The 27362-nt window shown below is 41.4% G+C and overlaps 1 protein-coding gene and 1 pseudogene across 2 annotated transcripts in view; both read left to right on the forward strand.

Annotated features, from left to right (window-relative positions):
* USP32 (ubiquitin specific peptidase 32) overlaps positions 1 to 18688 on the forward strand; it is a 213444-nt gene extending 194756 nt beyond the window's left edge. The window contains exons 27-34 of one of the 2 annotated variants that reach the window (XM_019636738.1): positions 998 to 1182; positions 5508 to 5594; positions 6671 to 6791; positions 10636 to 10827; positions 13851 to 14139; positions 15246 to 15670; positions 16133 to 16225; positions 17168 to 17489. In XM_019636738.1, the coding sequence (XP_019492283.1) occupies positions 998 to 1182; positions 5508 to 5594; positions 6671 to 6791; positions 10636 to 10827; positions 13851 to 14139; positions 15246 to 15670; positions 16133 to 16225; positions 17168 to 17341 (1566 nt within the window). In that variant the 3' untranslated portion in view covers positions 17342 to 17489. Of the gene's footprint in view, positions 1 to 997; positions 1183 to 5507; positions 5595 to 6670; positions 6792 to 10635; positions 10828 to 13850; positions 14140 to 15245; positions 15671 to 16132; positions 16226 to 17167 lie in introns of both variants that reach the window. The other variant, XM_019636737.1, reaches the window with a different exon arrangement.
* A 1476-nt stretch (positions 18689 to 20164) lies between these two features.
* LOC109379756 (zinc finger protein 42 homolog) lies at positions 20165 to 22353 on the forward strand (annotated as a pseudogene).
* The last annotated feature ends 5009 nt before the right edge of the window (positions 22354 to 27362 follow it).

Raw genomic sequence — 27362 nt, forward strand, 5'->3', positions numbered from 1 at the left:
ATGTACATCTTCTCTGCCCTATAAGTGTGGATGCCTTTGGAGGTTTTCTTTGTTTGTTTGTTTGTTTGTTTGTTTGTTTGTTTGTTTGTTTGTTTTCAGGGGAGAAATAAAAATGTTCTTGGGCAAGACAAGTTGTTTCCTAGGACTGCTATGACTTTACCACAAAGTTGGTGGCTTAAAACAGCAGAAATGTATTCTTTCACAGTACTGGAGACCAGAAGTCCAAAATCAAGACCTCAGCAGGGCTATGCTCCATCCAAAGGCTACTGCTTAAAGACCAGCTTAAAGAATTAAATGTCCAAGTGCTAAGCAGCTTTTTTGAGTGATCCTAAACTCCCACCAACCTATTACACTAATTTATATTAAGCAACCATTTCCAAGCTAATTCTGTGAATTATCTCTATATTAAGGAATATCATAAAAATCTCCTTAGCACACTCAAAGCAGATATTTTTTTAATTTTACCTGTTAATTTATCATGTATTTAAAAAATGAAAAAGTCGTCAGCTGCTTTTAGGAAGGTGGATAAGTCGTTACAAAATTAAATGACTGGTTTCACAAGTCTCCAAAAGTTTGGAAATTGCTCCTGTAATAACAGCTATCAACAGCTTATTCTTTGAAAATTGCATTTAGTTTTTTCTAGAGAAATGGTTTGAATTGCTTAAAAGCCTTGAGCTATGAAAATTTTACTAGTTTTTATATATAATTCAGTATGTGTAAGAAATGTTTATCAGAGAAAACTAGTTTGAAAATATTAAATGCTAAAAATCCAAGTTTGATAGATAGACAGCAACTCTGAAATTGGCAATACCCCAACCTTTCAAAGACTCCACTTTAACAGTTCTCTTTATATTAATAAAGATGGTTCTATAAATAGAGCAGTAGTGACCAATATAAAAATGGTAGTGATGCCTGTTATTGGCAGTTGTGGAAGAACGAAAGGGAGGAATCAGAGGCCTATCTTCTCAGCTCTCTCTTCTCTTGTTTGTACATATAGATGAGGACAGAACTGTATTTCCTATCATCTCAGAAGAATCGCCCCAGCCTCTTTGGAATGCCACTGATTGTTCCATGTACTGTGCATACCCGGAAGAAAGACCTGTATGATGCAGTTTGGATTCAAGTATCTCGATTAGCCAGCCCACTACCACCTCAGGAAGCTAGTAACCATGCTCAGGACTGGTGAGTTCAGGGGATTTGCCTAGACCTATGGTTTCTAAACCCTAGACGAAGAAGAATTGATATGAATCCTGTGTGATTTATAAGACCCATTCCGTGTTAATCCAAAGGTTAATCATTTTTTGAAGAGCCATCCAGAGAGCATATAATTCAACCATTTGGTTTGATCTTTTGAGTAGGAGAAACTATACACTTTCCCTTTTCACCTAGACATTCTAGTATTTAATAATCATTTCATTCTCTAATCTCTTGCTGAAATCCCTCCTGCTAATGCTTTAAATGCTTCAGGGTAATATCCTTGACTTCTTTTTTTTTTTTTTATTAAATTATTTTTTATTATGAAATACACATTTTTTAGAATTAGTTTCAGCTATCGTTGACTTCTTTTATTGCAAAAGTAGAGTATGAATTCACCAGGAAATTTTTATCATCCCAGCCCTCTGAAATTCAGAATGGGAGCAATAGTGTGCATGTCTATACATGAACTCTGAGAAAGTCTCATGCCATGACAAATGATTTGGTTGGATTGTTTCCGTACCGTGTCATTTTAACATGGAATAATTTCATAAGTGTAGTTAAAGAAAATTAACATCTGTTTTCATTCCTCCTACAACTGTTCTATTGGATTACTAAATGTATTTACTTCTAACAATCATTGGAACTGTGATGCCTTATTTATATCTTAGTTGAATTGCAAATCATTCTTGCTCTCATGGTACAGGTGAGAGTTCTGCTTCTGTGTGACCTGTATAAAGAGGTGCTCTTTGCTGCTAGGTTATTTGTTAGGGTATGGGATCTTTTGATGATTAGGATAAGGCTTAAGGCAAATAAATCTTAAAGGGAAACTTCAAATAATAGATAAGCAATTTAGTTGATGAATGTTATAAAAATGAAAATAGGGCAAGTTTAATTTTACAGTGGAAGTCTGATTGAATTAAGGGGCCTCTAGATGAGGATTTTTTCCAGGGTTTGCTAATGAATTGGATATAGAATATAAGGGAAAGAGAAATTCAAGCTAGGTTTTCAGCCTGAGCAATGGTTTGTGAATGGTGGTACCATTTATAATGAAATGAGGAAGACTGGAGAAGAAGCAGGTTTTGGCAAGAGATGACAGGAATAAAATTAAATTCAAGATATGTGTTATATTTCCAAGTGAGAAATAGACTTACATGTCCTTTGCTAGAAATATAAATATAGGCATCATCAACAAATAGTTGGTATTTAAAGCCCTGAGATCAGAAGATACCATGTAGAGAAGGTGCCCAAGATCTAATTCCTGATGCATTCCAACATTTAGAGGTTGACAAGAATGGGAAGACGCAACAAAGGAGATTGAGAAGGAGCAGTCAGTAATGGAAGAGGAAAACCAGGAGCGAGTGGTGTCCCAGAAGTTAAGTGAAGAAAGTGTTTAAAGGGGAGACCAATCAGTTTCAAATGCTATAGAGGAATTGAGTAAGCACAGGACTGGGCATTGACCACTGGATTTGATAAAATGGCAGTCTTTGGTGACCTTTGCAAAAAGATCTTTTAGTGGAGAGGTATAGATAAAGGCATGGAAGTGGGAATAAGTTAAAGAGAAAATGGTCCTGCAGACATTAAAAAGATAAGAGCTTATCCTTTAGCAGTAATACACAGAAGTATTTATAGATGATTTGCATGATAAAATGCGTCTGATTTCCTTCAAAATAATCTAGTGGGTCATAAAAGCCAAGAAGTACAGACAACCCAAATGTCCATCAACAGATGAATAGGTGAACAAAATGTAGTATACACATACAATGAAGCATTATTCAGTCATAAAAAGTAATGAAGTTCTGATACATACTACAATATGGATGAACCTTGAAAACATTATGCTAAGTGAAATTAGACACAAAAGGATAAATATTGTATGATTCCACTTTTATAAGGTTTCTCGAATTCATAGACAGAAAGTAGATTAGAGGGTCTGGGGATGGGGGTGGGGGATTGTTATTGCTTAATGGGTAAGAGTTTCTGTTTGGGAAGGTGAAAAAGTTCTGGAGATGGATGGTGGTGATGGTTGCACGACATCGTGAAAGTATTTAATGCCACTGAATTGTATACTTCAAAGTGGTTACATGGTAAATTTTAGGTATATTTTACCACAAAAATGGAATAAAAGAATCTAGTGGAACTAAATAAAGGTTTGGATGAAATAAGAGTGGCCAAGAGTTGATGATTATTGTAATTGGGTGGTGAATGATGGTGGTTCACTGTACAATTCTCTACATTTGTAAGAATTTACATCAGTAAATTTGAAATTTAGATTAAATGAACAAATTCCTGGAATTGAGGATCCATACGAAAGGTGATTATTCTGGGGGACAGTGAGTAAGGAAGAAAGTGAGAATTGAAGGTTTCTATTGAGTCAAAGAATTGTTAGAGTAGTGATAGTTGAATAAGTAAGTAATCCAAAAAAGTAGGAAATGATTGAGCAAAGTAGGGTATTTGGAATAGAGATTTTTAGAGGTGGTAAAGTCATTACCATGGTTTCGCTACCTTCAGCAGCCATATAATAGCCATTACCAAATAACAAGGTCTAGAATATAACTATTGGAGGGAGTAGATCATATGTGATAGAGGAAGTGATTGTTGGAAGAGAGAAGGCCTAGGTGTTGTTGGATAAGTTACATGGATCTTGAAGTCACCAAGAGTAATAATAGTAGACGTTATGAAGAGAAAAACAGTGAACTGGGGACCGGCAGAGTGGCGCGATGGTTAAGAGCTGGCTTGGGACGCCAGAGGGCCCCGGTTCAGATCCCACATATGAGGGCCAGTGACACTGCCCTCTACAGCTAAGATGCTGAACAATAGCTCAACCTGGAGCTGGGCTGCCATGGGTTCCTGGCGTCGGCAGGTGGGTTGCCATGGGCTACCGTGTGTAGCCAGCAGCCAGCGTGAGCGGCCAGCAACCGCAGTGAGCGGCCGTCCAGAAGCCGGCGATTGATCTGCCTCGCCCGGGAAGAGCACAATGATGGTGCCAACTTGGGCCAGTGAAGCAATGTCCTCCACAACTAGACTGAAGAACAAAAGGACAGCAACTTGTGTGTTCCCCTTCCCCCAATTCCCCAATAAAAATCTAAAAAAAAACAGTGAACCGGGTGCTAAAATCTTTCGTGAATAAAGAAGAGATGCGCCCACCAAGGAAGAATTGCCAGTGGTATAATTCAATGGCACATGATACAAAGAAACCAGGATTTTTGTAGAAAGAGAAGGAAGAAGAAACAATCTAGAAGTGGCAAAGAGGAGTAAGGAGGGGAGACCCATATCACCTCCAGGTCCTGGGATGTATGAAAGAAGCAGTCAGCACTTAAGAGGCTGTAGGGGAAGCAGAGTCCTCAGGAAAGCCGGGCTTCAGTTCGAGCAAAAAGGTAAAGAAAATATTCAGAACAGGTGCTGCACAGTTCTCTGCCAAAGTGCTACCTGGTTGTTTTGTCCCTTTATCTTCTTCTGATTCCTCATTTACACTGACCTAATTGGGACATCATACTGGACAGCTTGTGCTGTCAGTAATCCTTCACTCAACGAGTTCTGCAGAAAGAGGGGAAGTCTTGTGACAGACATGGTACTCACTTTTGCCCTTGAGTCCTTATGGTTTCCTTACCTTCAGTAGCCATGTAGTAGCCTCTATCATTTGCCAAATGAGCAATGAAGCATACTGTTCTTACGTTATATTCCTTGCATTGCTTCCTATTGGGGCAAGGATGAATATAATGTTTTTTTAAGTTGGAGAACTCACAAGGCTGTCTTGCAGTTAAAAGACATTGCTTTTAAAATGTTAGGTAGCTTACAGCTTTGAGTAATTAAGGCAAGGGGAATAAAAGGGATACCTAGCATATACTACATCAGGGATTCTGATTAAAGAAAGCTTCTAAATACAGAGTCAACTCCTCTACACACCTTTCAGCTTTCTGTGGTGTGTCAATGTGCTTTTCATGGAGAGGTCTAATTATTTTAGTTCAATGGGAATTAAATCTGATAGAATTAGGGCTGAAGGATAATTGGTGTTTGATTTCATGATTAGCTTATCGTGTAAAATTTGCATGGACCACATGGACTCTGTTAGAGACATCTGGCAGTCTAGTCTGTCTACCCTTCTGAAGAGAGGGCTGCAGCATGGGAGCCCTGAGTGTGGCTGGTCCAGGGCTGCAGCTGGTGGGTGAGGATAAGCAGCACAGAGCTGTCAGCATGAGCACACTGTTGTGACAGATGCCCCTTCCTCGGGTTACTTCGCAAGAAGATGAAAAGGAGTTGAGACCTCAAATCACAAATGTTTCTTATACTCTTTGATTTCTGTTCTGTTTCAGTGATGACAGCATGGGCTATCAATATCCCTTCACTCTACGAGTTGTGCAGAAAGATGGGAACTCCTGTGCCTGGTGCCCATGGTATAGGTAAAATGACCTTCCGCAAAAGAAAAATTTTGGTAGAATTGCAGCTCCAGATTATTATACTTTACAATTAATCTTTTTCATAAGATTTCCAGGTTTTAGACATCATAGTGAATAATGAGAAGCTAACTTGGGAATTGTTCTTTCATCTCTTCCTTGTGAGATCTATAGCCAAGTTTTACTTGAGACGTAGCTGGTTTTGTAAACCCTACAATCTCATCAAATTCATAGTTTATGATCAAAATTTATTATTCTATGCCTTCTGCTTCTTAATTATAAGTCAGTTTAACTTTTTTTTTTTTTTTTTAGCTGAGCCATCCTGCTACCTGTTGGCAGCTCAGCGGCTGCTCAGCTCAGGCTGGACTCAAACCATTGTTGCTCAGAGCTCAAACTCTTGAGCGAGCTCTTAACCAACTGAGCCACTCGGCTGGCCCTTAACATTTCTGAGCCCAGTAGAACATAGTCTACTTACTAGACCTGCAGGAAGTCTGTTTTGGTTTTTAGAAGAGTTATTTTGGAGAGTGGTCATTACTTCTTATGCTTGGGAAATGCCCAAGTACTGAACTCAGCCTTCAGAGAACTGTAATAGATGTAGCAAATGGAGTTTAAACTAGGCATTGGAACCATGGCTTTGTCATGATCCCTCCTCAACCCCACAAATTTTTGTGTACATTTATTTAATGGGCCACTTTACAAACAAGGAACTAGGCATTGATATACCAGATAAATTGTCCTCAGAGCATTAAATAACTGAATTTAGAATTTCTTTAGGGATATGTTATCTCAAATATCCAATTCCCATATTATTTCTTTGCCATAAAGTTCACATAACATTTATGCCAATTGACAAATGGTTATCAAGCGCTTTGAAAAACCAGACTTGAGAAGTGATAAGCATGATTCCTTAAATACTAATAATTACTAATACGTATTTGTGCATTTATCATTCTGAAGTTAGAAGCCCATGACAAATTGTGAAGCCCAAGAAGGAATGTAGAAAAGTAGAAAGGGAGAATATTTCTGATAAAATTTGGATTCCTTCGTAATTATTCCTTCCTCTTCTATTTCCCCCCCTGTAGATTTTGCAGAGGCTGTAAAATTGATTGTGGGGATGACAGAGCTTTCATTGGAAATGCCTACATTGCTGTGGATTGGGACCCCACAGCCCTTCACCTCCGCTATCAAACATCACAGGAAAGGGTAAGCACTCAGGGCCACCAGAGATGGTAGTTTTTATATGGAAAATTTTTCCCAGTTTAACTATATCATGCCATTGCTGTTTTAGACCATTTAAATACAACCAGAAAAACATTCATTGGCATTCTCTATGACACTTAGTATATTGACTTGATGACATGGATGTGTCACTTTTCCCACTTCTAGAGATAATTGTATTGGGACATTAAATTTCAAAAATACTAATAATAGGTAAATCTTGTGACAAAACTGTTAGGTGTAATTAAGAAGTTGTATTCTCTGGCCATGACATACCAATTAGTAAATATCCCACTGCCTGTTTATTAATTATTATTGAAGCTGCAGCATTTGGTAAGCACAGTTGCTGAGCTCAGATGCACCTCAGGGCTATAGCTGCTACCTTTAATTAATAGGCATAGTGAGTAGAAAAATAGAGAAAGGATTGAATGTTTCAAGACTGAGCACCTGAGAGTCCATCTCACTGGCTGGTCTTCGCACTTGGCATTCCTCTACTGCTACTCTCTGGCCAGAGCAATTTTTAAATTTTGAAAATGTTATTTCAAAAAGAATACTGAGGGCCGGCCAAGTGGCACGTTGGTTAAGAACTGGCTTGGGACGACAGAGGGCCCCGGTTCGGATCCCACATATGAGGGCCAGTGACACTGCCCTCCACAGCTAAGATGCTGAACAACAGCTCAACCTGGAGCTGGGCTGCCGTGAGTAGCCAGTGACGACATAGGCTGCAGCCCCTGTGGCAGTGGGTTGCCATGGGCTACCATGTGTAGCCAGCAGCCAGCGTGAGCGGCCAGCAGCCACTGTGAGCGGCTGTCCAGAGGCCAGCGACTGATCTGCCTCACCCGGGAAGAGCACAATGATGGTGCCAGCTTCGGCCAGTGAAGCAACGTCCTCCACAACTAGACTGAAGAACAAAACGACAGCAACTTGTCTGTTCCTCTTCCCCCGATTCCCCAATAAAAATCTTAAAAAAAAAAAAAAAGAAAAATTATTTGGCTCTGTAAATCTCTTTCCCTTTTAATAAGCCCATTATGCAACTTGAAAAGCTCTGGAGGAGACCCTGCTTATAGGAAGAAAGGCCTACATGACATGTTAAATCTCACTCCACTTTCACTTTCATTGATGCTCTTAGGACACCATGGAAATCAAGTCACAATTGAGATATCGTGCAATGCTGTGAGGCCACATGACTAATTTCTTCCTACGTACTTTCTCTTCCTACATGTGGTTTCTGCGTATGTTTGGAGAAGCACGTAGACAAAGGAGATATGTTGGTTCAAAATTGAGATTATTGCTCGTATATATTTTTTTTATTCCAGTGATTTACCTTCTAGGAATTTATCTGAGGGAAATACTCTGTAATTTGCTGAAAAAAAAACTTCATCATAGCATTTTTTAGAATAGTGAAATATTAGAAATGACTTATATTTATCCCATATTAGAGGAATGGTTAAGTAAAGAATGGTCTAGTAATTGGATAAAATATTATACAGTCACTGAAAACGATGATTTAGGAGTTTTTATTGACAGATATGGCAAGATACTTAGGATAGTGTGGTTTTTTTTTTTTCCTTAAGGCAAGATATAAAATTGCATATAATGAAAAATCTCTTCAATATGAAAACATACTATTTAGGAAAAGGACAAGAAAACCTGTCAGTAGTTTGACCATGTTTGCCTTTATATTAAAAATGTAAAATGTTCCCTGCCTTTTTACATTTTTCTCTGCTTTCCAAAATTTCTATGTGAATGTTTTATTTGGTAAGCAAGAAAAAAAAAAAGAGAGAGAAAAGCAGTTGTTCTTATTCTTTTAATTTTCCCCATTTGGACCTTACTTTCCTCAATAGAAAATTAAACTAGGTAACTTCTTAGAACTTCCTTTTTATGATAGTCGTATAATGTATGAAAGCTATTACTTCATTGCATGCATATCTTTTGTGTGAAGGATGAGCTTTCAAGCAACTTAGAAAAAAAGGAAGAGCATGCCGATAAGCAGTTTAGTCTATTTGAATTATAGTAGAGGATCTGGGAATGAATCCCAAGAGGTCAAGGGAATCTTTGTCACTTAGGGAAATTATTATGTAAGTCCACAAATATGTTTTTTTGTCAGCCTTCCTCCTTGTCCTCATATAGCTCTATAGCCTGTGCATTTCATAGAAAATATAGTCAGTAGAAATCAACATTCCTAACTAGCTTACTGTAATTTGTGGTTGCCCAGAAAGCATCCTTGGTAGAGCTAATTGAGGTAATGTTTAACTAACTAAGAGAAAAGAGACACTACTGTATTTGATACACTTCTTTTCCTGTTCTGATTTCAACAACCATGATATAGCATTGTGTTTTGTTTTGTTTTTAATTTTTTTGAAGCATATTGGTTTTTCCCTTGGATGACCATCTCTAAAGATGATGACAGTATCAGAAAAGAAGTCAGTGACACAAGGTCAAGCCAGATCTCCCTTTCTGAAAGAAAGAATTTTCCTCTAAGTTCCCCCTTTTAAATGAGTTATTTCTAAATGGATGATGATACAATGCTAAAATCCCTTAATTGCGTGAGCAAACTCAACCTCAATAGTTTATAGAAGCATTTGACAGCCTGTGACTCCGCCATCCTCTCATGTAGGGAAAATGTTGCCTGAAAACCTGTTCTAAACTGAATGTTCTGGGATGTGTTAGTTTGTCATCTAGGCAACCCAGTGCTCCCATTGTAAAGGGAAAAAGGACGGAAATTGCCTCAGGCGAAGAGAACCAATTCACCTTTGAAAGGGAGGAGTAATAAACCAGGTGATTGACCTGCGTGTGACCTTTGCCAGAAAGAGTCATTCATTATTGGACATGTAGCCTGGGCTCCACCTTGGGATGAGAAGATCCTGGTGTGAAGTCCCACATTGATAGTCCTGATATCACACCTCCTCACACACCATGGTTCTTGATTGCTTATTAAGTGATAGCCAAGAATTGGAGAGGGAAAAATTCTTCCTTTTCTGTTGCATTCCAGGCCCCTCCTCCTGATCCCACACCACTTCCAACACTCATTAACCTTACACAGCCACCCGCCTCTGCTCGCTCTCCTTTCTTATACTTACCTTCCTCTTGCCTAGCATGCGGTGAACAGGACCACAGAGGTTTGGGCAGGTATTTGGGGCCTTCTCTACAAAATCAGGCTCTTTTGAGCCTACCATTTCTTTCATTGCAGTCTCAGATAAAAAGACCTCATGAGGCAGGAGACAGATAATTATACATGTGGTATTCTGATAACTCTGTGTTATATGGTGTCAATATGCAAATGAGTTGTATCCTGTGGGTTTTAATGCTCTGGTGTGTTTTTCTATACCTCTCTTATTCATGTCTGGCTGGCATATGTGTTCCAGTGATATTATTTCTCCTAGCCTTTGGAAAGCCTGCAGCATACTAATAATGTTCTGTCTTTCTAGTTAAAAAATAAATGACCTAATACAACATCCATGGCTTGAGGGCCAGCTCACATGTAAGCTGTTTTATGATTTCAAAATTTCAAAATAAATAGGCAGTTTTTTGTTTGGTTTTGTTTGTGTCATTTTGAAACATTCAGAAAATTTTTAGGAAGAGTTATAGTCATATAAATAGAAATTTGATCCAGGGTGTTATTAATGTGATATTTGTGAATAAACGTACAGATGCTATATTTGCTCAAAGACTCTGGTTTGAGTTATATTTTCTTTTTTTTCATGTAGAATAAAAAGAGGGTGGTGAGTCACCTAGAGGATGATGTATAGCCCGATAACCATTTTAAACTCCCTCCCTCTCTCCCACCCACGCCTTCCCCCATTATTGCTGTCCCCTTCCCCATTTGCAGGTTGTAGATGAGCACGAGAGTGTGGAACAGAGTCGGCGAGCACAAGCTGAGCCCATCAACCTGGACAGCTGTCTCCGCGCTTTCACCAGTGAGGAGGAGCTAGGGGAAAATGAGATGTACTACTGCTCCAAGTGTAAGACCCACTGCCTGGCAACCAAGAAGCTGGACCTCTGGAGGCTTCCACCCATCCTGGTATGTTATAGTCCCACCTCTGAGAGGGCAGAAGTCTGGCATTAAGGAAACAAGCCATGAACAAATAGGGATGTTTGTTATTTTTGAGGATAAAACCCTCCAGAGCTTAAAACACTTCGGCTGTGCAAGGGTTTTTATGTTGCACACGGAGGTCAATTGTTCTACAGATATTTGCTAGTTCCTATTCTGAAAGAACATAGAGCCTACAAGGAGAGAGAAGTCATGTAGACCAGTAACTGCAGTTCAGTGCAGTGTGTGCGCAGTGTCACAAGTGTTATACAACCTGGTGAATTTGAACTTCAGAAGAAAAGCACTTCCAGCTCTAGGGAGAGAGAGATCTTTAGACTCATCCTTAGTGGGCTACAGAACAGCCACAGAGCCTGGAGCCTCCGATTCCACTGTGCTTGTCACATGGCCACAGCACACTGCTGAGTTAAGTATGTGCGCACAAGCACACAAATGCACTGGGGCTTTTGTGTTCTTGCAGATTTGATCTACTCCTGCCTTTTCTCTTCATGGATTAGGAGACTCTCCTGTTGCTTGTCAGGACGGTTTGAAGTGACAAATTTTACTATTCATTTAAGAAAGGTTTTTCCGGAACCTGGTGCATGTGGGGTCTCTGACTCTCATATATGCGGGGTTTCCATACATATGAGAATGTAACTACCATGCCTTCCAGTGCTTTCACGAAACCTCAGATGCTTGGCTTTCTGGCCAAGTGTCTACGATTTCATACTGTTGGAGCGATCATTGTAACCCTAAGTGTTGCAGCTTTCTAAAAATTTGCTGGGTAAAGTATAATGCAGATTTCTACAGAACTGATTCAAAATTCTTATGAAAGATTTTGAAGAGTTGAGGAAAGCTGGTATCTTTCAGAGTACAAAGTGATTTCAAAATGTAAAGAATTTCTTTGAATTGAGTTCCATGGAAGTCTGTCACTGACTATGTTCCTGAACTATGAAACGTGAATATTTGGGCTAATACTTTCTTTTGATAAATAAACAGTTAAAAAATACTGTGGACAGTAAAAAAGAGAGAAAGAAAGCTTTTTTCTTAAGAATGGAAGTGTCATATTAAGTATAACTATAAGGCACTGGTATATTTTAACTGGAATTTGTATGTATTTTTTTTATTCGTGTCTTTTTCATACTGCTCTATAAAACTGTGGATGTGGGTTTTTCTTCTCTTAGACCAGGACAACTTCCCAGGAAAGATGCACAAGAAATTAATAACATTGGTTAGCTAGCTCGCAGGATGGGAACTAAGGGAAGGAAGAAGAGGGCAGGCCCGGGGACAAGCAGGTGGGAGAGGGAACGTTTTTTGTTTGTTTTTGTTTTCTACTTGAGGTATAATTAACACGGAATTAAATGCAATGATTGTAAGTATCTGTTTGATGTGTTTTGACAATTATATATACTCATATAACCATCACATAAAACATATCTTAGAGTAAAGGCATTTGTAAAAATTATGATTTGAGCTCTTTATAGAATAATGATGAGTAAATGTTACGTTGGGAGCCTGGTGGGCTTCTATTAGATCCACACACCAGCACGCCCCTTAGGAAGGGCTTCTCTTTATATAAACAGTAAATTGTTAAGCGTTTAGAGTAGAGGTAGCCAGAAAAGATCTGTGCCCGCCCTGGAGAACATAACAACATGGTATAAGACTAGAGGAATTCATTGCTCTGAAAAGAAGAAGAGAAGCCAAAAAGAAGGGAGATTCTTAACCCTTCTTTACTCCCTGGTAGTGAAACTCCCGGGTGGCCACCTAAAGGATATGGCAAGAAAGGAGAGACCCCCCAACAGAGATTCGATAAGGTCCATCTATAAAAACCCCCTCCAGGGCTGGCCAGGTGGCGCGATGGTTAAGAACTGGCTTGGGACGCCAGAGGGCCCCAGTTCGGATCCCACATATGAGGGCCAGTGACACTGCCCTCTACAGCTAAGATGCTGAACAACAGCTCAACCTGGAGCTGGGCAGCCATGAGTCACCGGCAACGGCGTAGGCTGCAGCCCCTGTGGCAGTGGGTTGCCATGGGCTACCGTGTGTAGCCAGCAGCCAGCGTGAGCGGCCAGCAGCCGCAATGAGCGGCCGTCCAGAAGCCGGCGACTGATGTGCCTCTCCCGGGAAGAGCGCAATGATGGTGCCAACTTGGGCCAGTGAAGCAACGTCCTCCACAACTAGACTGAAGAACAAAACGACAGCAACTTGTCTGTTCCCCTTCTCCCAATTCCCCAATAAAAATCTTAAAAAAAAAAAAAAAAGAAAGAAATTTGGAAAGAGTTTTGGACATACACAGGCTATAAAGTTAGAGCAATTACCATGTGAGCCATACAGCTAAAGAGCCGTGACCCTATTGATAACTATGTTACATTATAAAATATATTCTTTCTAAAAAAAAATGATGTTATTTATTCTTGAACATTCACGTGTATTAGACTTGGTTTTTTTCTTTTTACGATTTTATTGGGGAATTGGGGAAGGGGACCAGCCAAGTTGTTGTTCTTCAGTCTTCGTTGTGGAGGGCGCCAGTCACCATCTGGCTTCCTGTCAGCAGCTCATGGCCTCTAAGCTCACGGTGCTGTGTTCAATCTTAGTTGCGGGTGGGCATAGCCACCATCCCATGCAGGAGTCAAACCAGCAGCCTTGTTGTTAAGAGCGCATACTCCATCCACTGAGCCATCTGGGTGGCAGCTCAGCTCAAGGTGTCGAGTTCAGTCTTAGTTGCAGGTGGGCATAGCCCACCATTGAACAGGCAATCTTGTTGTTACACTAGCTGAGCCATCCTGCCACCTGTTGGCAGCTCAGCGACAACTTAGCTCGGGTGCAGTGCGCAGTGTCACTGGCCCATGTGGGAATAGTACCGGCGGCCCTGTTGCTCAGAGCTCATGCTCTTAAGCCAACTCTTACCCAACTGAGCCACTCGGCCAGCCCTAGACTTGGTTTATTTCAATGTAAATTTTGTATTTTCAGAACTCTTTAACCCAAGTGTGGTTTTTTTTTAACCTTTTCTCCTGCAGATTATTCACCTTAAACGATTTCAATTTGTAAATGGCCGATGGATAAAATCGCAGAAAATTGTTAAATTTCCTCGTGAAAGTTTTGACCCTAGTGCTTTTTTGGTACCAAGAGACCCGGCTCTTTGCCAGCGAAAACCACTCACACCCCAGGAGGACGAGTTCTCTGAGCCCAGGGTTCCGGCAGGCGAGGTGAAGAAAGTGGATGCCCAGAACTCGGCTGGGGAAGAGGACGTGCTCCTGAGCAAGAGCCCATCCTCACTCAGCACAAACATCATCAGTAGCCCTAAAGGTAAAGAGGCCGGGGGACCTCGTGGAATCCAGACATCACCCTGAGGGGGGATTTCTTGAGACCCTGTCGACTGCCTGTTTTCCTCTACCTTCTATTCTAGAGCAAAGGCTTGGTGAGATGGAGGGAGCGTGTCTGGAATCAGACCTATCTAGATTTGAGCTACGTGACTTTTAGCAAGACATACAGCCTCCCTAAAGCTAGTTTTTCATTCATAAAATGGGGATAATACCAAGTTCAGAGAGTGTGAGGATTTTATACATCAGGAGTGAAGCACTTCACATAATTCCTGACATGGGGTGAACACAAATGGTAGTTGTCATCCTTGTCCTTTTACTGTAAAGGTTCTCAAAGTGTGATTTAGGAACCCCTAGGGTCCCTGACCCTTTCAGAGGTCCTAGAGGATCAGAACTATTTTCAGAAAAATATGACAGTTTTTGCCTTTTCTCTGTCATTCTCTCAGAGTTGTACAGTGAAGTCAGAGCCAGCATGACATGATGATATCATCAGGAAAATATGTGCTTGTGTGTTGTGTTTTTTTTAGATTCCTCAGTTTTAATTTCTAATATGGTAAATATTGATAGATATAACCCACATAAACAAAAGCTCTAGTGGTTCTCAACAATTTTTAAGGATATAAAAGCAAGTGGACAGGGGGGCTGTGACCAAAAAATTGAAAAATCACTATCTTACAGGATTGTTGTGAGAGGCAGAGATGATAGATAGTTCCCATACTGTGCCTAGCAATAGGAAGTGCTTAATAATTGGTGATCGTATTTTTAATCTGATTTTACAAAGGACAAGAATATGTATTTGTAAAGCTCCTTAGTCTAGTAGTATTGTTTTAAACTGAATCTGACCTCAATCTGCAATTTTCTAAGTTCCTACATGGTAATTGACATTTTCAGTACATTGCTGCCTATAAGGGCTTGACATTGAGGAAGACAAGAATGTAACTGATTGGCTACATTACAGGAACTAAAGAGCAGCCAGTCAAGATTCCCCAGTCTTTACTTTTATGTGTACACTTGTGAAGTTGGCTTCAAAGTTAGCATTTGGTTTACCTTGCGGCATTTGGATTTATTAATCTTTCCTTCTCCCTTTGACAGGTTCACCTTCTTCATCAAGAAAATGTGAGAGTAGCTGTCCCTCCAGCAAAAACAGCAGCCCCAACAGCAGCCCACGGACTTTAGGGAGGAGCAAAGGGAGGCTCCGCCTACCCCAAATCGGCAGCAAAAATAAACTGTCAAGTAGTAAGGAGAACTTGGATGTCGGCAAAGAGAATGGGACGGGGCAAGTGTGTGAGCTGGCTGATGCCTTGAGCCGAGGGCACATACTGGGTGGCAGCCAGCCCGAGCTGGTCACCCCTCAGGACCACGAAGTAGCTTTGGCCAATGGATTTCTTTATGAACATGAGGCATGTGGCAATGGCTACAGCAATGGTCAGCTTGAAAACCACAGTGAAGAAGACAGCACCGATGACCAAAGAGAAGATATTCATGTTAAGCCTATTTATAATCTATATGCAATTTCGGTAAGTGGTTGGTTGTATGGTTTTCACAATGATCGGCATTTTTCAGTGGTTTGTTCATTCATCTTCATTCATTCATCCTTTTTTCAGGGCCAGCTTGGTGTTAGCCAAAGCTAGCCGTAGGTACCTTGGCCTTCTGGATAGACTCCAAGATGCTTCTAGTATTGCAGGGGATAGTCATGTCATCATTATAGCTGGAGCCACAGGTTCAGTCATTCATGATCGGGTGTTTCTAAGGAATTGGTGCTTTCTAAAAAATAATTTCAATTATAAAATGGTTATATTTGGAGCTTTTGAATTTTGAATTTTGCTTTTTGTTTTGTTTTGGAAAAAGGTTAGATGGTTCTAAAACATTCCTTCTTAACCACGTAAGTGATAAGTATTTTTCTGATCAGATCCTAGTGCTGTGCCCTGGCCAGAGTACTGTTAACTACTAACATACCTCCACTTTCTTCTGTCTTACAGTGCCATTCAGGAATTCTGGGCGGGGGCCATTACGTCACTTATGCCAAAAACCCAAACAGCAAGTGGTACTGTTACAATGACAGCAGCTGTAAGGTAAATACCTGCAATCTTTGAATAAAAGAACAAAAAGGTCAAAAGATCTGGGGGACATTGTTAACATAATGGACTTTCTCCTAAATAGGAATAGGTATTTTAGAATCAATATAGAGATGCCTTCAATATTAAAGGGGGAAAAATGACTTGCAAAGTAGAGAATGAAAACATGAGTTGTAAGTGGGGGAAAGTATTGGTTAATGAGAAGAACTCCTTGTCTTTTGAACTATCAGAATTTGATAGAGGTTTTGGTTTTTTGTTTTGTTTTTTTAATTGGGGGAGAAGAACAGCGTTGGGGAATCGGGGAAGAGGAACAGACAAGTTGCTGTCCTTTTGTTCTTCAATCTAGTTGTGAAGGACGCCGCTTCACTGGCCCATGTGGTATTATGATCATTGCGCTCTTCCCAGCTGAGGCAGATTGGTTGCTGGCCATTGGACAATGGCTCACAGCAGCTCACGGCAGTTCTTGCCGGCTGCTGGCCGCTCATGGTAGTTCACGGCAGCCTACTGCAGCTCCACTGAAACCTACACTGTCCCTGGCCACTCACAGCAGCCCAGCTCCAGGTCGAGCTGTTGTTCACCATCTTAGCTGTAGAGGGCACAGCGTCACTGGCCCATGTGGGAACCAAACCGGCAGCCCTGCTGCTCAGAGCTTGCGCTCCCAAGCCAACTCTTAACCAGCTGAGCCACTCAGCCGGCCCCGTGATGGGGGTTTTTTTGGTCATCCTTTTGACTTGTCTGTGGTCAGATTATTTTTTCTAAAACAAACACTGAAAATAATGGGGCTTATTTTAGGGGCAGGTAGGAGACAGCCAAAATGTTAAGCCGAGTGGAAGCAAATAGGTTTAGTAATTAAAGAGGATTGGTCCTCCCCTCCCTTGCAAGGATTAAGAGGCAGCAAGAGGGATAGCTTTTTTATTAAAGGCTTTTTTGTCCCTTCAGGAACTTCACCCTGATGAAATTGACACCGACTCTGCCTACATTCTTTTCTATGAGCAGCAGGGGATAGACTATGCACAATTTCTGCCAAAGATCGATGGCAAAAAGATGGCAGACACAAGCAGCATGGATGAAGACTTTGAGTCCGATTACAAAAAGTACTGTGTGTTACAGTAGAGCTACCACTCTGGCGGCTAGACAGGCTGGTGGTGAGGGAGAGGACTCCCTGTAGCTGACATTTGGCAAAAGCGTCGCTGAAAGGCAAGCTCAATGTACTTATTTTATCCTGTGACCCTGAAGCACAAAATAAAAATCCTAATGAAAATAGCAGTTAACATAACAGTAGTACTAATTTTGTTTGGCAGTCTCACACAAGCTCTCTGATAGAGAACTTTTCAGGCAGAGCCCACCATTAGCCTGTAAAGAAAAAGGTTTGGCACCAGCCACCTGGGACCAAATGAGAATTAAATTGTGCTTGTCCAGATATGAACAAATATGTAGTGAGTATAGAGTTTACCAATAATCTTAACAAAATACTAAGAATTTCCTTGACATCAAAATAAAACAAACAAAAAAAAAGTAGTGTTGTCTGGTGACGACATGATATGCTACCTCCTTTTTCCTGAAGTTTTATTCCATGATATTGACAAGGTGGAGAAAGCAAGATCATGAAGGTGTGCAAAGGATTCCTGTAGCGTGGACACGGATTTTTCAATTTATTTTTTACACCATCTTCCCACTCTTTCTATGTCTTTCTTGCTTTTTGTTTTTGTTGTGTTTGTGTTTGAGACACAACCAGTCACGGTGGCAGAGCCATAAATAGTGGTCAGTCTGAGAGGGGGAATCTCTTAAGACTGTGTGCCTTCTACCCAGGGCCTTGGTTGGGATGCCCTATAGAGGGGGGGAAAAAGCATCCTGGGAAATCCAGCTAAAATGGCCCTCCAGATGGAGGCATCTTACTTTGGAGGATACTTCAAGTGTCCTCAAAAATATATTCCACCTCCCACTGCTGAATGTGGTAGGGTAGTTGCCAATATTTGCACCATCTTCACATGCACAATGTTGCACAAAGCTTCTGAGAGGGAAAGTGGCATCAAAGCTAGATGGTGTTTCACAGTTAGTGGTTGTTTTTCCTTTGTTTCTTTGTTTTGCACTTTAAAAAAAGGAAAAAATACCTATAAATGAACTTTTCAAAACTTGTTCATATTTGATGGCTGTAAGGGCTATAAGTTAACTTAAATGGGGTATTTCTCCCATCATATTAAATTTAAAAACAGAATATATCCCGAACATTGATAGTGTGTAAGTATTTTTAATGAAATTGGTGGTTTGGGAAGTAAACTTTTGTTTTGTTTGCATGTCCTTTTTTTGTTTTTAATTTTGGTGTGTTTGTTTTTTATTTTTTAATTTCACTGTAGTTGTTATCAAAAGTTATGTTTCTTTGCTCACTTTATTTTTTCCTCCAATAATTCAAGACTGGAACAAAAATATAAATGTTATTTATTTCAGGCAGCATTGTTTTTTTCTTGTGTTTTTTAAATATATATTCAAAGTAAATATTTCACTTTTTTTTCAGTCTTTTTTTTAAATTCATCTAGACCCTGGAAGTTGATTCTCATTAATTGTCAGATTTCCTTATCCTTCCTTCCTCACAAATAGTAGGTACCAATGTAACTGAGCATTCGCGTTCTGATATCTGAGGTCAGTTACTATCCAGTTCTTCTCAGAGCATTTGGAAAGGTTGTCTTAAATGGCTACCTACATTGAAAACCTACTCAGAAGAAGACTATAATTGCCAGTAGGAAGGAGTGGCCTAAATGGTATAATGTGATGAAGTCAGACAAAATGAAGACTTTATAGTGTCATGATTTTCAGTATATAAAATCTGTCCATTTCTACCTGGACAAGTCCCATGAAAAAGTGGAAGATTTTAAGTAATTTCCTTACAGATGTTTTATTTAAGCAGGTAGCACAATCTACTAATGTTATTTGATCTGTGTTTGTTATATTGGTTGTAATTAATTTTTTTAATTGACTAGCAGAAAATTTATTAAATTAACTATTAACTACATTCACCTTGTAAATTACTGTATAAAACTTGTTGACAATGCACTGACTTTAGAAAGATGTTAATGTACATAAATAGAGTGTAAATAAAATAGTGTTGATGTACTGAAATATGAGGTGTATAAAAAAGTATTGGTAATTGTATATGGCGTGTACCTGTTTATCTGTAACTATTATCCAAACAAATTAAATACTGTGGATGCATCTATGTGCTATTTTTCCTGTATACACATAAATACACAAAAAAGTCATATTCTTCAGCCTTTCTCTCTGTGACCCTGTTTTAATTCTCCTCCATGTATAATACCTACCTAACTTATAGAGTGGATGCTGTCCATCCCTGAGAGAATGGAAACTGTTGAAGGTAGGACAAGATATCTGCCCTGACCAGGTGAATTGATTTAAACTTGGCTCACGTCCTTGTTAGGAAATTATTTGGAAGGCATTGAAGGGGGTAGAGAAGAAGGATAGAGAGCAGGTGGTGAGCTGAGAATTGATGAAGGGGGTCTTACAATAGCTTTCATGCAGATTAGGAGATAAGATGAAGAAGAGGAAGACCTCATTTGTATAATGCCTTGAGATGATCTTGGGTTTTAGAGGGTGCTGAGAAACCAGGGATGTCCCTGGTTGTCTCTCAAGAAGCCTCCAAAGAGGCAGTTGGCAGCATTGAGAAGAGTCAAAGATTTAGAACCGTGGGTCCTTCACCCTTAGTGCCTGTTTGTTTACATTTAAAGTGAGAATACCTGCCTCTCAAGCTTGGATTAAGTAAATGAAGTATGTAAAATGCCTGGTACATTTGCTTGGTGAGTCCTCAAGGAATGTGAAATCCTACCCCTAACAGGAGATTCAATCCTGTTTTGCAAAGGGTTTTTTTTTTTTACTCCGTTCCTATACTAATGCTAAAAGAACTTAATAGCTTTCTGCTCACATTCTCCAAAAACAGAAATACATATTAAAAATGTATAGTATGAAGTATGTTGAATCAGCAGCAATGGTAGCTTATTTAAGGAAACGAACAAATAGAAAAAGGATCCAAAAAGTCATCGGAAATGAAGCACAACTCCTGACATGCCCATCTGTGTGTCTAGCTTTTTAAAAGGCAGCCTTGAAAAGGATCAGCTTCTGGAGATGGGTAAGCATTTTGTTTCTTGTTTCTGAATGGCCCTATAAATTGGGAGGTCTGTCTGCAAGCCAGACACAAGCCACCAGTATATGCATTCTGGTGAGTAGGAAGGTCATGGACTCAGAGTCCACTCAGTCAGAGGTCAGATTGTAGCTTTGCTGTTACAAGAGTTGTGGCCTCAAACAAGTTCCTTAGACTCAGATTTCTCATGCCCAATGCAAATACCACTTTACTTCAAAAGGTTAAAGGAATAGATAATATATGTAAATAGCCACAGAGCCTGAGACCTTTTAGGTATTCAAATAATAGTATTCCTTCCGCACTTAGGGAAACAGAACACAGGTATAATACAACAATACTGTTTTTGAGTTTCTTCGCCTTACCTTTGAAAGGAAATGGAGTAAGAAATATCAGAGTGACTTGCGGCAGCAAGGGAGGTGCTTGCTGAAGACTTACCCAGATCACTACCTGGGAGTCATTGATATATCCTGGTGCAAACCTTCGAGGAGAAAGCAGGCAGGACGATATGGAGCAGCAACGGAACACAAGGAAAAAGACGCAGGGACAGGAAGGCCTGGGTAGAAGAGCCCTCACAGGGGATAAGTGAAATCCAGCCAAGCCAGCGCCAGCCCAGCAGGAACCTCTTGACACGACGTGGACCTTGTGTGATGAAGATGGGCACCAGACTAGCCATCAGGCTGATGAAGAGAATTCCTTCTGACTGTTACATAGAGTGCATAATAAGAGGTGAGTTTTCCAAACCCATCCTGGAAGAGGACATACTTCTTAAGTGTTTCAACAACCCGAAAGAAGGATCAGAACAAGAGCTTTCTCAGCAGGTTCTTTCCACAAGCTCACTTCTGGAATATTCCTTGCAATGCACAGAAAAAGAGGCAAAACAAGAGCTTCCTCCACAAAGGGCTGGCTAGAATTCACTTGCTGAGCATTCTGAGTGCACGACAGGCAAGAATCTTCCTCCTCAAGGAATATCCAGCACTAACTCATCGGACCCTAAACAGGTCGCAGAATTTGCTTTAAATAAGCCCAGCAAAAATAAAGAATATGCTGCTCCAGGTAAAAATGTTTGTCCTCACAGTGGATGCGCAAGACAGTTCAAGAGAAGAGATTCCCTGAGAAAGCATATCCGTGTTCATGGTCCCCGAGATCACATGTGTGCAGAATGCGGGAAAGCATTCCATGAGAGCTCAAAACTAAAAAGACATTTCCTGGATCACACTGGAGAGAGGCTCTATCAGTGAACTTTTGAAGGGTGCGGAAAATGCTTTTCCCTGGACTTCAATTTGCGTACATATGTACGCATCCACACTGGGGAGAAGCGTTTTGTGTGTTGCTTTGAGGGCTGTCACAAGAGGTTTGTTCAGTCAAATAACCTGAAAACTCACATCTTAACTCATGAAAAGACCGAAGAGAATCAGTGAAAGAGAAGATATAAAATCATCGTCAAACAGGATAAGCATATTAACAAAAGAGTGATTGGGGACAAAATTGACTCATTGATTATTGTTTCCAAGAAAGAATTTTGGAATGAATGTTGCAACCCTAAAAATAAGGCATATTTTTTAATGTTACTAAGGTGCTTTTACAGATTGTGATACCATTTTAAGAACATTGTGTACGGAAGTATAGTACGCTTCCAACAGGAAGGTCAGTAATGAATTTACTTCAAAAGTGTAACCCTTAATACATTATGAATTGGACTATTGGATATGAGGCTATTTTCACATACTACAACTATGAAATTAACTTTGGTTTTTAGGTTTGTCATTTCCAATTGTTTAACTTTTGCCTTTTAGGAATATGCTTTGTGCTACATGTGATAATCCCAAGAATGACATTTTTACAATAAGTTGTCAATGAGCGAATGAGTAGTTAAACTTTTTTAAAAGTTAAATTTTTAAATCATTTTTTTATTGTATCAAACTATTGAAATCATATAGCTCTATGTGTGTGGTAAATTTGATAGTGTCAATCCATTTGAATCCAGATATTTTCAAATAAAAGGAAATAAAACTCCAAAAAAACAAAAACAAAAAACAATACTGTTTTGATCAAGTACATTACCAGTCCAGAGGCACACAGATAGCATGTGAGCCTGTTATAGGTACAAAGCTTTGTGCTAGGCTCTCTGGGGGCAGCAGTTCCCAACCTAGCAGTTCCTCAGCATCACCGAAATCAACTAGGAGCTTGTTAAATGTGCTCGTTCCAGGGTCCCAGCCATTGTCATATTACACCTGTGTTCTGTGCCTATCTACCCCCAGATTTATGAGATCATCTTCTCATGCAGTCCAAGAATCTGTATTTTAATAGATTCCTCATGAGAGATTCTTTGGCAGCCACTTTGCAGTTATGGAAACCACTGCTTCAGGGAATGAATCTTACAGTCTATTTAGGAAAAGATGATATGCATATGCACACACGTAAGGAGGAGTGATAGTAACTAACCAAAGCTCCCTAGATATAATTGTCTCTGATGAAGTGCTGACTGACAACATGAGACAATAGGCTATTGACAAATACTTAGGGAAAACGAAATTGGAAAGGGCAGTGAGCTGCGCCAAGAAGCAAGACCAGGGTTTCATTGTGAGAAGTGTGCAGAACAGCCTAGCAATCTAGCCAGACAAGGGAGCATAGGGGTGTTGCAGAGGCCGTGTAGGCCTGTTTGAGCTTGAGTCAAAGGTGCAGGAGGAGCATAGTAGGAGACAACAAGCAGGCAGAAGCCACATTGTGGAGGCCTTTGAAGGTCAGACCAGTTATAATAAAAGTTTCCCATTGCCACATATTTCGGTATGGTTGAAAAACATTTTCATGTGGTTTACATAAGTACACACTTATCTATTTGAGATCATTTTATTATCAACAAATTTTTGTTGGCTGTAATTTAACTTTCTCTTTTTCATACACAGTCCACTTTTGTTGAAATTTCTCTTGGTAATGAACTTTGGATCTCACCACAAGCCCAAGAGGAACGCAAGTGGATACTAGGCTTGAGATGCTCCAAGAAGGTCAAAGTAAGTGTAGCAAAAAGGAATCAATCAGGCAGGAGGTGGGAGAAAAGCTAGAAGGGCTATGGAAAGGGAGAAAGCATGCTGGAGAGAGGAGCCCTGTCACAGCTGAGTGTGACTAGAGAACAGAGGAAAGGAGAGTGGGTTGTTGGAGGTGTACAAGGCCCTTGGGTGCCACGGGGGCTGGGAGGAGGGGTGCTTCTTCAGTTCTCCACAGCAGGATCCTCTGCTGCTGAGGGCTAAACCCCAGTGCTCACTGGGCTTATAGATCAGAGAGGAAGAAGGGAACTTCCATACTGGGGAGAAGCAGGGAATCTCCCAGAATGGATCAGGAGACGCCTGTGGTCATCAGAAGCTGCTGTAGCAGTCCCAAGTTCAGGGCAGTCAGACGACACCACAGAAAGCGGTGGATGAGAAATCTAGTCTGCAGTGTCAGCTCTACTTGCAGAATTGTATGACCTTGAGCAAGTCACTTGTCTATTCTGTATCTCAGTTCCCTTTGTGAATGATGAAGGAGTTACATTAGGTCAGCTTTTGTTTTGAAACAACGGTGGGACTGGATCCTTTCTTCCAACTGCATTTTATCTGAAGGACTGATACCCAAAGCAGATGAGCCTAGAATTCCTCAGGTTGAAGTAAGGGTAGGAAGTGGGGTGCTGCTTGAGCAACCCGTGAGGCTCTATGTCAGATGTTCACTGCAGCACTTTGACCTCTAAGCATTCAGAAAGTTGATCGTGCAGGGCCGCCACAGCACCAAGGAGCTCCCAGAGAATTGTTCCAGCAGCAGGAGAGATTCTTATTTGGTCTGCTGGAGATCACGGTGGCAGCAGGGTGAACCTTTCTGAAGCCGTTTTGCTACGCTCAGCACATCTGGGCAGGGAGGAAAAGCCAGCCAACTAGCGTGAAGGCCAGTCCACCTCCCTCCCTGCAGAGACCACAGGTATGTAGGTAGTTCCTGGAGCACCTGTGGCTGGGCATCTCTAGGGAGCCAGCCCCAGAGCCCACGGCCTTTTATTGTACCAGTTGGAGAAAGTTACGGCTGCCACTCCTTGTTTGCAGAGCTCCCTGCAGCTTGGAACTCAATAAACATCCTCTCACTTAGGGAGAGATGGGAAACTAGGAGGCAGAGTTTATCATTCATACATCAAATGTTTATTACAAGTACTGGTGATACAAGAATGCCCAAACCTGTAGAATATTTTTATAACAGTTTATTTGAGCCAAACAGGATGTGCCAGTAGCAAGATCTCAACAGACTGAGAAAAATGCTTCAAGAATGACAGTTTTCACTTTTATGCGTTTGGAATTACGGAGGGAATGAAGGTAAGGAAGATAACGTGAAGGTGGGAGACAGCAAGGCGAGGACTGGATTACAGGATAGTTAAAATTATGTGCTCTCTTGAGAGGTTATGCTTCAGAGGTACTTCAAAAGTGTGTTCCTGAGATACACAAAAACAATGGACAGGGCTTGCTTAAGCAAGGCAAAAATAAAACCTTTCACTAAAGAAGTTATAGGCCTAGGGTGTGACTACCAACCGTGACCTGCCCATTTAGGAAATTATGATCAGATCACCCCATGAAGTTACTTTCAGTTAGATTAATTTTTCATCCACAGTACTATTATGGGGCATAAAGTATACCCCTGTGCTTGGAACCAGAAAAAGTGTTGGCGAGGGCACTTAGACATCAAATGGACCCCATGCTATGAGTGTTTCAGTCATGTAATGCTCACCACAGCACTGAGGAATACATTATCATTCCTTTTTATAGATGAAGAAACTGAGACTCAGTAAGGTGAAGTCTCTTGCCCAACACACAGATAAAATGTTCAAACCCAGGTTACTCTGGCTGCTTCTATACTACCCCATTTCCCCCTCAACTGGAATCTGTAATCCACAACTTAGCAACTCCTGGCAAGATGGCCTGTCATTCTGACCCTGAGTGATCTGTTTGACAAGAAATGGGGGTCATGATAACCATGAGAAAGTGAATATGAAACCCTTTTACAACTTGACGAATAACACTTATGCAAGTGCAAAGTGTTATTGCTACATAAGGAGCGGAAGTGGATGTCCTGACAACAGCCTCCTTGCCCTCTTCCTGGAAGAGGAGAAACTTGGGAGTAAATAGCCTTGCAGTGACTCTTGATGGAGACTGACATCCTACGTTTGTTCCCTTCACTTCTGGTGGCCCAGGGACCTTAGGAGCTGGACACAGGGAGACGCAGGGGGGGGTGGGGGCTGTAGAAGAGGAGGTGGGACTAGGGAGAAAGAAAGGACCCTGGATCAGGGGAAGGTCTCTAGCTCCAAACTGAACTTTGAAATGTCTGATAACATCTTTATCAGGGATTTAACAGGGATATGATAGTTCCAGAGGCAGGATGGGAAAGAGAAGGGCTGAAGAATAAGCTGTTCTTGGATCAGGGGAAGGTCTCTAGCTCCAAACTGAACTTTGAAATGTCTGATAACATCTTTATCAGGGATTTAACAGGGATATGATAGTTCCAGAGGCAGGATGGGAAAGAGAAGGGCTGAAGAATAAGCTGTTCTTGGGAAGGCAGCCGCCGGTCCCAGCAGCCACGAGAGTCCCATGCTCCCCACTGGCCCCCTGCCAAACCCGGCTACCTGATGATGCTTAACCCACCGAGGACAATGCCTCCTCCCTTAAGCCAGGGCCTCTTCCTTCCTGGCCTTTCCTGGGAAGGGAGGGATAACAATTGCGCCTGACCCTTTATATTGATAACCAGGTGTTGGTGCCCAGAAGGCTGGGCTCTAAACCAAATTCCACATGTCCATCCGGCCACCATGACAGGCCCATCGCACAGCAGGCAGACTCCTCGGCTGCCTTCCATTCATTCCTGGCTGTGCTGAGGCAGCCCATTGTCTTTCCTCCAGGGTTTATGAACTCAACTTTGGTTTTCTCACATCTCCTCTTTGATCATGGAAATGCTAGTCCTCAATCCAAAAATGAGAAAGAAAGGGAAAGAGAAAAAAAGAGAAAGGGAAAGAAAGTAGGAAGCACAGGACTCTCATCATGGCTGCTGGGACTGGTGGCCACCTTCCCAAGAACAGCTTGTTCAGTCCTTGTCTTTCCCATCCTGCCTCGGGAACTAGCACATCCCTGGTAAACCCAAATCGCTGACAAGGTACTACAGACACTTCAAGGTCCAGTTTGCAGCGAGAGGTCTTCACCTGACCCAGGGTCATGGAGCGAGCAGCTCCCTTTGGGAACACTCTAGTGGAAGTATGAAGAAGTGGGAGCAACTCCCCCCTGGTGCCCAGTCTGAAGGGGGTGCCTGGGGAGGCAGCGGTGTTGCATGAGGGATATCCAGAAAATTGAGCAGATACCACCCGGCAGCTGAAAAGACTATTTAAGACATCTTAGATACCCTCTGGAGGCTGCCATCAACAAGGATAGGGAAAGCAGGGGCGGTAAGAGTAAGAACCAATGAAATCTGAGTCATCACAGCAAGCGAACTTCCGTTGAGCCTGAGGTGGCTGTGGTCAGACAAGCACAGCTGGCACAAACTGATTCACAAGATGCCGCTATGTGGAATTTGGTGATACTTCAAGTTCAGGGAGTGGGGCGAGGTTGGGAAAATTCCTGGGGAAACAACCATGCAGGTTGGCTCCACCGACGAGAGCTCGTTTTTGGAGGAAAGGCAATGGGCTGCCTCTTTAGGTCTCAGCACAGCCAGGAATGAATGGAAGCTTTCCTTGGAGCCAGCATGTCACACCCAACTCCTTTCCCTTAAGGGCAGTGTCGCGCAGGAGGCTCCTCAGACAGTAGACCCAGACAAGTTGGCCCTACCATGCTCCTTGATGTGACTTAACCCCATGGCTACACATGAATTCACTGCAGTGAAACCCCGGGTTGACCTGTAGCCTTGTGGAGATTGTGGCCAGGCTAAGCCCAAGGATCGGGACGCAGATTCCCTGAGGAGGACACATGATGCTGGGGAACAGCGGAAGCTGATGACCAGGCA

This window comes from Hipposideros armiger, unplaced genomic scaffold, assembly GCF_001890085.2.
Source record: "Hipposideros armiger isolate ML-2016 unplaced genomic scaffold, ASM189008v1 scaffold_29, whole genome shotgun sequence".
In the NCBI taxonomy this organism is placed as follows: domain Eukaryota; kingdom Metazoa; phylum Chordata; class Mammalia; order Chiroptera; family Hipposideridae; genus Hipposideros; species Hipposideros armiger.